Source organism: Apostichopus japonicus, chromosome 16 (assembly GCF_037975245.1).
Source record: "Apostichopus japonicus isolate 1M-3 chromosome 16, ASM3797524v1, whole genome shotgun sequence".
Classification (NCBI taxonomy): domain Eukaryota; kingdom Metazoa; phylum Echinodermata; class Holothuroidea; order Aspidochirotida; family Stichopodidae; genus Apostichopus; species Apostichopus japonicus.
The window spans coordinates 20,369,066-20,381,843 of record NC_092576.1 but is presented as its reverse complement, the minus strand read 5'-3'; the positions used below and the strand labels follow the sequence as shown (position 1 = coordinate 20,381,843).

General features: G+C 37.7%; 1 protein-coding gene across 2 annotated transcripts; it reads right to left on the bottom strand.

Annotated features, from left to right (window-relative positions):
- Nucleotides 1–4,244: 4,244 nt before the first annotated feature.
- Nucleotides 4,245–11,081, bottom strand: LOC139983075 (extracellular serine proteinase-like). Of its 2 annotated transcripts, none has more exons than XM_071996413.1 (10): nt 10,954–11,081; nt 10,254–10,371; nt 8,732–8,872; nt 8,307–8,433; nt 7,721–7,836; nt 7,352–7,496; nt 6,840–7,024; nt 6,359–6,530; nt 5,414–5,560; nt 4,245–4,388 (listed from the first exon to the last, which is right to left on the bottom strand). In XM_071996413.1, the coding sequence occupies exons 2-9, from the start codon at nt 10,359–10,361 to the stop codon at nt 5,424–5,426; spliced, it is 1,131 nt and encodes a 376-aa protein (XP_071852514.1). In that variant the 5' UTR covers nt 10,362–10,371; nt 10,954–11,081; the 3' UTR covers nt 4,245–4,388; nt 5,414–5,423. The 2 variants fall into 2 exon arrangements, with proteins under 2 accessions (XP_071852514.1, XP_071852515.1); XM_071996414.1 differs by having other exon boundaries at nt 10,254–10,373; nt 10,962–10,977.
- Nucleotides 11,082–12,778: the final 1,697 nt, after the last annotated feature.

Below are 12,778 nucleotides of genomic sequence, written 5' to 3'. Positions count from 1 at the left end.
TAACTGTTTAACGTAATCAAAGTGATCCACAGTTAATAAGGTAACTTTCTTCATTGTAGAGATATATAAATAGATAGCTAGTTGATTGGGTTAACATAAATTGCAACTTAATAACAAAGTTGTTTCCAACAAGATTAACTTATAGCAATACAACTTGACATGTTCTAGTCTTTTTCAATGACATATTTAATATTAAGTAAATGTTTAATAAAAACATGTCTCAAATTTCAGTAAATAATTAATGCTCATGATAAATATATTCTACACGTGTTGAGTACTATGACACACTTAGTAAATTTTTCTTGGCACCTTTGAAGGTTCAATAATTTATTTCTTTACAGTAACCATTTATCAAATTATTATTTATAAGAGATCTTTAGCAGAATATCCCTAGCAATCCCAAGTTTTTTGTTTACCTCAAATATTTTCAGGAGAATATTGCTATGGTTAGTTCGTAGAAGTAGACCAATGTTATCTCCCTCTTCCTGAAGATAAATCCACAACGTATTTTAGACAGAAAACGTTCTTTTTCTCTCTCAAAATAAACGGTAACTTATCGGGCTTACAAACCCCATAAGAGCTTTTGTGTAAACCATGCCAATAATCCACATACGGGATATAATTGTGACATACAACAAAAGGATGTAGAGCAAGAAACGGACCGGATTTTGTAAATGAAACTGCCATATTAGTACGAGTTCCCTTACATAGATCAAAAGCCTGCCCGAATTATTCAGGCAATACAGATGGTCATCCGAATATAGAAGAAATTGATGGATGTTTGATGTGCTCAGCTCATATGATCTTTAACTCAAGCATGAAAGCACTCTACAAGATGTAAAGATCTGCGTTTCTGTCAGATAGTGTAGAAAACCCCTTCATGTACAGCTGTTGCATATGTGTTTGGCTGTCTTGCCTTCTCATCGTAGTTGGAATATTTTGAAACACACTCTTTATAGTGTTCGTGAATGATTTAACCTGCAATTCACTGCAACTCCTGTAAACGAATCGACGAAAGATATCAGGCGCGTAGCTATGAATTTGCCAAGGGAGGGGTGAACCTGCAGGGGCGTACCAATATTCACGGCGCAAAAAAAAGAAAAAAGGTAGGACTAAGTAAAAAAAAATTGCAAAATATAAAGAACCAAAATGAAACAAGCAAGTAGGCTAAATGTGACTACTCTGGCATGGTAGGGGTCTTGTTTTCAAGCTCGGGAAGTGCCATTTCCTGCAATCTGGGAGGCATTTTTTCAAAATTTTCTCCAATACGCTACGCGCCAATCATGGTGGCGCGTAGCGTTGTTTGACCTACCAAACGTCCCCCCGATAATTATGATAGATGGCCACACTCTGATCTGCCGTACCAATCCCAAATAGCTTCCGACGCCCCTGCCTGTAGGCAAACTATCAGAGCCGTAGATTCGGCATTGAGAACTATCTAAGCGTAGCGCCACCATAAGTTGGTGCGAAGCGTACAAGAAAATTTTGGCAAAAATGCCTCCCAGATCGCTGGAAATGGCACTTCTCAGGACTTGTAAGTGTCATCTAAGCTTGAAATTACTAGCGATATCATAAAAACATACAACAAAAACATGCTCAAGGGCATAGGCGTACGAGGCGGGGGGAGGGGCAGGGGGCAGACTGCCCCCCAAATTTCCAGAGGACAAGAAATTCGGGCAAAAGTCCTGAAAAATTCGGGCAGCCTAAGAGGAGCAAAAATATATATATATATATTTTTTTTTCTCCTCTTAGGCTGCCCGAATTTTTCAGGACTTTTGCCCGAATTTCTTGTCCTCTGGAAATATATATATATATAAATATGCAGTAGCTTGCCCGAATATTTTTCAAATTTTTGCCCGACAATTCCATGATTTTCTTTATTTAGCATCATGATGCCCAAATATTTCCGTGTAACACCACCGTAAGCGCAGTTCATCTGAGCTACCACGCTTTTTGCACGATCAATTTTTTTTCTAACTAGTCAATTGTATACCTGGACCAAGGACGGCGGAACCGGGGGGGGGGGGGCACAGGGGCACGTGCCCCCCACTTTTCCTCAGGTTAAAAATGTGCCTTTTTTCTACATAAAAATTGAGGTGCCTCAAGTTAGCGAGAGGCCAGGGAACCAGAATGAACACTCGGGAGGGCCATTTCCGGCCATCTGAGGGGTTTGTAAAACCAAAAATTTTCTAGTACACTCCGCGCCAACCGATGGTGGCGCTCCGCTCAGATAGTTGTGCATATAACTTTGCAAATCCTGGCTAAGACCGTGACTTTTAATGAATTTCTGTGGGTCAAACTCAAAGCTATTTCGAATGGAAAAAATTTGTTAAGATATTAACAAGAAAAAAAAACTCTAATTCGGAAGATTCCTACATTAGCAATTAGCACGATTTCACCTCATTTTGTCTCAACAGAAAACTTGTTCCTTGTTTCCCAATTTGCGCATTGGATATTGCAGTGCTAGTATACATATTTTCTTTGAGGGGCGGGGGGTGTTGATGGAGTGCTGTGTATACGCAAATAAGATAATACAATAAGAGTTATAAAGGGTACTAAATATAAGGCTGCATCAGTCCAATCGAATTTCTGCAAAGTGCCCTTTGATGTCGGTGCCCCCCCCAGATTAAAAGTGCATCCGCCGCCCTTGACCTGGACATCCCCAACATGAGTGTATGTAAGAAACATTTTCTTTTTCATGGATGGTGGGGGGGGGGGAGTGCCTACAAGCCTAGAAGTACAGGTTTATCATATTCTTTGTTATATTTTATACTTTTTTGTGAGACAAATTGCAGTCTCACCCGACACAGCGACATTGTCCCGCCTACGTGTCGTTGAACAATGTATGTTTTTCTGGAGGTAGCTGCGTACTGTGTTAAAATAATAAATAAGGTAACTAAATAGGAGCTTAAAAAATATACTGTCCCATTTTTCCCCTTCAAAGTGATGTTACCATTTTTTCTTCTTCTAATTTACCAAATTTTTGGGGAAGTGTAAATTTCTAAAACGTGAGATTATAAAATAAAGAATGTTCAGATACAACTTGCAAGGCCTCAGATGTGCCGTTTCCGGCAATCTGAGAGGCATTGTTTGCCAAAATTTTCTTGTACGCTACGCGCCAACCGATGGTGGCGCTCCGCTTAGATAGTGTCACGGGAACTTTCGGGCACAAAAAGTTCTGCCCCCCAAACTGAAATGGTCCCGTACGCCTATGCTCAAGGGTGTGGGAGGTCGCCCCCTTACCCACCACCCCCCCCCCCTGGCTACGCGCCTGACAGATAGAAGTATATTTATGGATGAATAAGTTAAGCTTTAATTCAGGGCAGTTATATTTTAATAACCATCCAGGAGACAATGAAAACCAGTTTATTTTTTGAGCCTATGAAATTTCAAGAGAGTACTCGCCACATTACATACCGTTACATCAGTGCTTGTAGATATAAACCTCCTCTTTGAGTAGAACTGTGTAGCCTAGTACAAACGTTAACAGTACCGGTGTCCTCGGTTTAAGTGGTAAGCTATTTAGACTAACTTCCTGGGAGTAAAATCGACCACATAGCTTACATTGCTGATTCACTTGTGAACATGCCTGTGGGGGGGGGGGGGGGTATTAGGAGTAGGAGTGGGCACTTATGAATGACATAAAGGCACGTTAAGGCAGGATGGCTTATTGAATCAATAAGAATTCAGAGCCCTATATATAACTACCGCTACATTTTTATTTGGATGGTACAATGGTAGAGGTGAGAATAGGGATGTTGTCGACTCTCACTTGATATTGTTCGACATCTTAAAGATCGTTCTACAGAGCAATTGATGCTAATAAGATTAACAAGAAATTAGGTTTTCAAGACTTACGGCGAAAGATTCTTGCCTTTAAATGAGATTAAGCAAGTTCTGAGAGACATTGCACTACAAACCGGAATTGGTCGACAATTTGCAACAAATTCCCTAAATATATTGATTGTTGAAGAGCAATATGTGTGATATAGACAAAACAGTATACACTCCCACCCCCCCCCCCCCCCGACCGTCCCCTTTGACAAGTTGCTATATATTATACATAAATGGAGTGCAACCCTATACCATTGCACCAACAAAATTATGTAAAGTGAAATCATGATAACTTTCTCCAGAGTCAACCATCAATAGGGCTTTGAATACCTGTTTATTGTTATAAATGTGTAGTACCATTCGAACCACCAAGACACGAACAAAACAAGGAAACAAAATAAGAAATAACATTCTTCATTATGTTGTTTACACCTGTGATATTTATTTGTATTGAATTGTAACATATCATCAATAGATCCCACAACCTAAATGTTAGTTTTCATTCAATCATCATTCCAATTTAAGAACCTCGATACCAGGCATTGTGATTACATCTGTAACAGAACAAAACAAGAAACAAACATATAATAATTAACTCACCTACATTTAGGGTTACGCAAATGAGTTTAAATACATGCATAATACTAACGGTATAGGCTCCTTGCGATTGACTAAGTGTATCTTATCCATGTAAGAGAACATAGCAAAACAAAATGTTGAACAGTGCATGAATTAACCTACTGTAAAATGTCGCTTTGGGATTTGTATTTTTCATTTTTTTAATTATTTTTAAAGCTACTACATTTACGAACATGAATTGATTGATTTCAATGTCACAGTAGACTGTAGACGCCAATCATGTAACCATGCATTAACATACATCGCTCATCTGCCATATACCATTGCTTTATAATGTGACTTGCAGCTTTATCATTATCAATGATAAAAATAGACATGCATTGCTAATTCCGGAATACCACAAACCAAGTTGCTATATTTTAACCGAAGTATACATGAAAATGTGAAATTACTGAAAAATAAAAAATCTTGTTCTTATCACGCAGATATGATAATCCGCATTTCTTCAACGTAACTATAAAGAATGGGTCTGTTTATCTGGTTAAGGTTAAGGTTAAGGTGGAAACACTTGGTAAAGCGCACATTACTGTAAAAACACTCAATGGCGCTGAACAACAAAACAATTATAAAAACGATTTCTTAAATAAATGAGTCTTTAAAGCAGCTTTAAAAGTTCTGATGGTCTTCGAATTTCTTGTGTCGACGGGAAGAGCGTTCCAAAGTCTAGGGCCAGTGACGCTGAAAGAGCGGCCTGCGAAACATTTGCGGCGTGTGAAAGGACTTAGAACTTAAGCGTCAATATTCAAATAGTTTTTTTTTTTTTGTAAGAACGATTTATTCTATGTACGGAGGACCTCATGTTTGAGACAATATGCTTAGAGAAACTTTGTTGTTGTTGTTGTTATATACTAAATCTGAGTCACTGCCTAACTATTGAGCATCATCAAGAAGACGTCTGTGATTTTTCGTTCACAACATCCAACCATTTACATATACCTACCACTTGATCCTTAAGCAACATACAGAAGAATGTTAGGAGTGCCCTGAAGGTCGCTGATCCTACGGCGTGATCCGTTGCCGAGCAGATTAGACTTAACCTGTGCTGGGCTGAGTCCGCTGTTCATGCTCAGTTCAATGGCAGCAGCGCCTGTCATAAAATAGATAATAAACACAGAGCTTACCACAACGATGTATAACATTAACATTAAAGGGTGTGAAGACTCGCGCAAAAAGAAACGTCTAATCCCGGTAATCTGACCTAGTTTTGAATGAGGTGTAACAGAAGTGTAGAGACTCCACCATCGATCCCAGAAAAAAAAACCAACAGCTTGCTACCGTCGGTAATTAGACACTAATGTACAGTCAGTACATAAAACTGCGGTCAATACCCACAGCACAGTGTACAAACGATACAGCGATGGACATCTCAGGTCCAGCTAATGATAACAAGGCATCACGTTGCAATACTGTCTGCATTTTGTAGCGACAAGAGAAAAACTTCACTTGCAAGCAACAGAAAGTTAACATTTTAACAATTTAAAGATGGCGGCACGCTGTTTGGGGCGAGTCTTTAATGCCTTTAATGAAACAAAAGCATGCCAACATAGGCAGCGCTAGGAAGGTTTAAAGTATGTGGCAGATTAAGGCTTATTTGACAGGAATCGATCAAACTCATAATTTAAATGAATTAATTAAGGAATTCAGAAACAAATTTCAAGAAGATTGTTTTACATGTTAGTAGCAGGCAGCATTTGTATCTTATTAGTAGAATTCATGATAAAGATATACCTCTACTATATAGCTCGATCAAAGCAAATGAAATGATGTGTCATATTCATACACTTTATTCGTATCTTTATTAATTCTAAAGTGTATGGTTATAGCGCATTGACAACCATATCTACACACGGAATGTGGCCTTAAACGTTGTTAAATGCTGACTAACCAGAGACGTGTGGGCAAGCCATGGAGGTACCGCTAATGGTAGTAGTGCAAGTAGTACAAGACTCCCAAATAGAGGTGATGTCGACTCCAGGAGCAAAGATATCACAACAGGTGCCATAGTTGGAGAAAGATGCTCGAGTATCGGTGTTGTCAGAGGCAGCGACTGTGATGGCCTATAAATAAAAAAAACAAGAAATGGAATAATATAAGGTGATGAAGATCCTGAATTGTAATTACAAAGTCAAATGGATCCTTGAGTAACGAACCCAGGAAAATTGACAGAAATTAACCTTTAGTTGTTTATTCAGCTAAACTTATGTTTATTTTATTCAATGATCGACTCAACAGATATATAAAAAGGGTTCTTAATGATGATTACGTACATTACTAAGATGATGTGATTATAGCATGTAGCCTTCAGCTCTGATTATTCCAGTATAACTTCCAAACAGTTTATAAAACGGAGTGGTTTTGGTACTCACGTTGGTGACACGAGCGGGAGAGACGTTACAAGCATCTTGGTTCTCATTACCAGCAGCTACACTTACAGTGACTCCAGCACTGATCATTCTGTTAACAGCGAGGTCAGTGGACACGCTAGCACCACCACCAAGAGACATGGAGGCCACAGCGGGAGCAATGTGGTTGGAAGTCACCCAGTCCATACCTGGAGGAGTCAGTGAATAATATAGGGTGTGAACGTGTATAATACGAAACATTCCATATTGCATATTGAAGATTACTGGGATATGACCCTAAGTATCATCTCCTCAGTCCCCTCCCGACCTCGTCCGAGTCCCTTCTCCCCTCCCTGCCTTGTATCATCAATCCTCATCGTCCTCCGACAGTCAAGATAATCTCAGAACTAAGAGGTACACATCTTACACAAGTTAAGGTTAACGACTTTATAACTGTTTGTAACTTTGAATACCACATAGCTTGCATTTCTAATGAATGGAAACCTAATGCGAAGACTCAACAATACATTGCGTACCTTCAACGACGTCAGAGTTGGATCCAGAACCGAAACAGCCGAGTACTCGGATACCATAGATCATAGCTCCCTTGGCAACACCGTAGGTTGAACCAGCGACGGTTCCAGAGCAATGAGAACCATGACCATTACAGTCAACACCATTCTAGACAAAGAGATAAAATGAAAATGTGTAAGATTTCCAAGACTGTTCAGTTTCTTGGTAATCAAGACTAACAACATGGTTCCACTGATAATCTCTGGATGTCAACCTTTCAGTCATCTTTTTGTTGTCCTATAAGAAACTTTGAAGGGTTTATAAGACCTAAACACATTCTCATTTGAGACTATTTATTACATAAGCTATCAGCTGGGATTATTGTGATGTACCTGGCGTCCTGCGCTTGAGGTGGCGTCATAGGCAGCGACTACACGACCAGCGAGATCAACATGGCTTGGGTTGACTCCAGTATCGACGACGTACACGTTCACACCTGAGCCATCGTCTATATTAAAGATTATCAATGAAATGGATGAAAGTTTATTGCGAAAGTTTATTGTTGGTTCAGAGTTGTTGTGATTAGCTAGGAGTAAGAAAATATTGTTAATTAGTAAACAGCTGTACAGAACTTGATAAGATATCATACACATTGGAATTGTATCGCAGGTATCACATTTGAAGCAAGTTTGAATGTATGTAATACATTGTACTTTGGAAGTCAGTTAATTAGAGTTTCAGTTGGAATTTCCTGCCAAGACCCTCCGTATTTCGTACGAACTGTTCTGTTGATAACACGCTATTTTGCGTGTATGATTCCTTGGAAAGAATGTACCCCAGGGATATATGGCGCTTTTGTAAAGCCGCCTCACAATTACTTAGGAATGAATATATTAGGTTACTATGGGCATAATGGTAACAAACAATCTCTCTTCTATGTTATGGGATCTTTCATATGAAATAACATCCTGTACTCACTTGAGGGGCTGTAGCTATTATCCAATGGAAGGGATCGCTGGTCAACACGGTCAAGACCCCACGTGACAGCTGAGGTACGTACAATGCCATCCTCCTCAACAAACTCTACGCAATCCATGTTACGAACCTATACCAAGACAGATACATTAAGAATATATTTAGTTACATTTAGTACCGATTTAGTACATTTAGTACTATTTTCCCATTTAATACACTTATTATTCACGTACGTGAGGACTTTGATTAAATAATTATATGCTAACCAATTACTTTCATTTTCGATAAATTGTTAGCCTGTTGATTCTCAATTTGTATGACCGTCCAGAAATACGAACAAACCCACACAGTCACCCCGCCCAGCCCACCCCATAGGCACACCCTCACACAATGAAATACGAGCCTGTAAAAATCGCATCAGGTCATACCATAGAGAGGGCTTTCTCCGTGAGCTTGGCACTGAATCCACGGAAGACATCAGGGAATCGCTTCAAAACTTTTCCTCCGACAACAGAGAAAAATGGAAGAGACTCAATTTTAGCAACGGCAGATTCAAAGTCAATTTCATCCTGTAAGAAAAATGTTATAAAATTACATATATTGTTTACCAGCATTGATACAATTGGTAAGATACCGTGTTATACTGATAGTATAATTACTGTGATTTTTAACTACTAACCCAGCAGTGTAAATGATAACGGTAGCGCTACATAAGAAGTGTTGGTAAAATAATGAAATTGATAATCCAGTTTGCAATCTCGATTTGACTAAACGGCCTTTGCTCTTGTAATAAAATCTTTAATTGTAATTTGTTACAACTACCTGCACAAACAGAAGAAAGTTGCTTCCCAGAACCGATTTCATAATATGAATTTTAGTTAAATCTATTTATTTATTTAGATTGCATTAAAGTTATTTCATAATCTGAATGTGAGTTAAATCCATTTATTTACTTAGATTGCCTAGTAATTTCATAATCTGAATGTTAGTTAAATCCATTTATTTATTTGGATTGCCTAGTAATCTCGTAATCTGATTGTTAGTTAAATCCATCTATTTATTTAGATTGCATTGTAGTAATTCCATAATCTGAATGTTAGTCAAATCCATTCATTCCTTTAGATTGCATAGTTATTTCATAATCTTAATGTTAGATAAAACCATCTATTTATTTGGATTGCCTAGTAATTTCATAATCTCAGTATTAGTTAAATCCATTTATTTATTTAGATTGCCTAGTAATTTTATAATCTGAATGTTAGTTAAATCCCTTTTTTTCCCTTTAGATTGCATAGTTATTTCATAATCTGAATGTGAGATAACCCATATATGTATATAGATTGCCTAGTAATTTCATAATCTGCATGTTAATTAAACCCAATTTTTCCTTTAGATTGCCTAGTAATTTCATAATCTGAATGTTAGTTTAACCATTTATTTATTTGGATTGCCTTATTATTTCATAATCTGAGTATTAGTTAAATCCATTAATTTCTTTATAGTTTGCCTAGTTATTTCATAATCTGATTGTTAGTTAAATCCATTTATTTATTTAGATTGCCTAGTAATTTCAGACATAATCTGAATGTTAGTTAAATCCATTTATTCCTTTACATTGCCTTAGTCATTTCATTATCTGAATGTGAGTTTTGATCATGCCAGCGACACCGACATATAAAAATATTCGTTACATGAAATGAAAACGTGTAGTTGAACAAGAGCATACATTTATTACTTGAAACTTAAATATTCACCTTTCCTCACATCTTTACAATATTGCCTAAATCAATGTTAATTCGTTCATGTTACCATTGCATTGAAAGTAGAACATATTACGAACTTCCAGTGGGTTTAAGATCAGAACAGGCAAATTTAGCCCAACTATTTTCTCCAGGAATACTTAATTTCCTATCACGTAAATGAATGTCCACTTAATGAATTACTACTTACCTTCAGTTTGACAATGTATCGACCGGCAATTTTTTCTTTGACGGTGAAGAGAGGAGAGAGTTCCGCCGAAGCGATAGCAACGAGTAAAAGTACCAAGCAGGCCTTCATTGTGGAGATTCTATATTAACATAAAACGATTTTATGTTGTTTCTTGCTTATTTGGTTGATTTAATTCTTCTAAGTTGAATGGATGTTACTGTGTTTATTACAGTAATTGATTCAACAGCTTCAAGTTATATTATTGAGTATGAACCAAAACACACAATCAGAACATAATACAATGTTTAAAGCCATAGTTATAAATACAGAAAATACAGACCAATTACATGATTATATCTTATTACATTTTAAGAACTGTATTAATCGATGGAAATGAAATGACAATAATCTTGTTTAATATTTATATTGTAATTCAGTCTGTGCTGTTTCCTCAAACGCACTGTAACGTTGTTGCACTATTTGTTAACAGATGCACGTACCCTCCTATATGTTTAATGGTATTTAAACAAGAGTAAACAAATGTCTTTTGTATACGATTCTGTTGCAAACAGTTAAATCGTTGAATAATAACTTCAGCATAGTATTCGACTCGCAGTTAAGTAAGTAAGTAGAAAGTTATAATTTGTAATTTAAGGTTTCACAAAAATTGAAGTAACCTGAACAACTTTGAAAAAAAAACGGAAGATGAATTACAAGTTACCTGTTCCTTCTGTGTATCGGAGACGTTAAGCAACTGGTTTGGATTCACGACTGGAGATGATTTTACTCCTCTCTGTACATCTCTTATAAAGAATATATCGATACCTACACAGACAACAGATGTCTGGCTTCACAGGTTTATCGGATTAACATTACAGCTAATCCCTATTTTTATCTTAAGTGTAATAAATAAGTGATCTAATCCGGTTGAATGACGTCACTGTCTGACAAGTGACCTCGTAAAAGTCACAAAGCCCACCATTATATGACTTATGTACACTCAACTTCACGTTTTTAGCCACGTTTAATGAATCCTTAGGCTTTCTCCAGAAGATGTATTCCATCTCCACCCATCCATCCATCCATCCATTATATGTAACCGGAGATACATATGTTCAGTCGCGTAGCCAGAGGGCTCGGTGGAAAGGGGAGGTGGAAGGGGGGGGGGGAAATGTGTCCCCCTACGAAATTGTAAGCGGGACGACAAGAAGAAAAGGCAAAATAATAACAACAATAATATTAACGATAATAATAATAATTTACGTATTATTAAGTATTTTTAAATGTTTAATATCGTTAATATATATGTCCTCCTACCCTTCCCCAACTTTTCTTCCAATTGGCTTACATCATGATGACACACGCACATAATATCGAAGGCACTGGTAGTATTCAATATTTGTAGAGTAATACAAAAATGTGGTTTAAATAGTTCTCTCCGAACCATCCCTAGAATGCACGTCAGCCTAATACTGGTCCCTACCCCCTCCCCCTCTCGTTATATTCACTGACTACAGGATGAAATACATACCGTGCCATACTATTTTCATAAAACCAGGAAAATGATTTTACCGTGTATGTATTCCATCAGGATTAATATCTATTTTCCTTAATATTGCTTGTAATGTTTGTGCTTGACAAAAAAAGGGGTTGGGAGGAAGTGGCACGTGGGATTCCGATTTTCTGTAGCATTCCACGATGTTACCTCAACAGTCACCGAAAAATGATCCTCTGAACATATCGTTTAGTAGTCTCAGAGAAGGTTATATGTAGAATACCACTAAAGGAATGCTGACACCTGTTCGTTAGGCAAACAGGGACAATATTAAAGTCACGAAAGAGGTAGGGGCCCGTTTCCCCTCATGTGTTCTACAGGTGTGCCACCCCTGTTACCTGTTCAATAACAATATGCCTACCGATAATGTTGCGCAATATGCTTTGACTCCTTGTTTACCCCAAACCTAATCCATGGCTTAATTAAGATCTATCGAATGTCTAAGAACGAGATGCATACCACCTGTTGTAAAAAAACTATAGAACTACGTCTGTTCTAAACGAAACACTAGAGTATATTGGCATCTTTAAAGGGGTGTGTCTGCGTATGTTGGGGGGAGGGGGAGGGTAAACAAATATGCAGTACGAACATGACACATACCCTCATGATTACACCTATCACCAATCAGAGCCAACTGATTGTATCAGGCGCTGTGCTCTCAACGTTTGTGGAATTAAGAAAAATATATAAATGAAAATGGTATTTAAACGGATTTTGTTAAAAATTACATCATTATTGTTCTGTATGAGGCTCAAACCGACAAATCGACTAGTTAGTATTCCCCAATTTTTCTATTGTATGTGCCAAGAAGCTGTCCAACGAGCACCGCTAGAGAGGTATTCATGTTATTGCTGTACTAGTTCTGTGTGTAGTACATACCGTGTCTGCGCAGACTCTACATCGGATACAATACTCTGGAAATATTGTTAGGAGTGAAGGTTCTAAATACCACATGAAGGTTCTATATACCACACCACCCACATTTCGGCGA

What these genes read in the sequence shown, in the direction of transcription:
- LOC139983075 (XM_071996413.1), bottom strand. Translation starts at nt 10,361, where the DNA reads ATGAAGGCCTGCTTGGTACTTTTACTCGTTGCTATCGCTTCGGCGGAA. An exon ending in CGGAGAAAGCCCTCTCTATG is followed by an intron (nt 8,434 to 8,731) that starts GTATGACCTGAT and finishes GTCTTGGTATAG; the next exon opens with GTTCGTAACATGGATTGCGT. An exon ending in CAACTCTGACGTCGTTGAAG is followed by an intron (nt 7,025 to 7,351) that starts GTACGCAATGTA and finishes TGACTCCTCCAG; the next exon opens with GTATGGACTGGGTGACTTCC.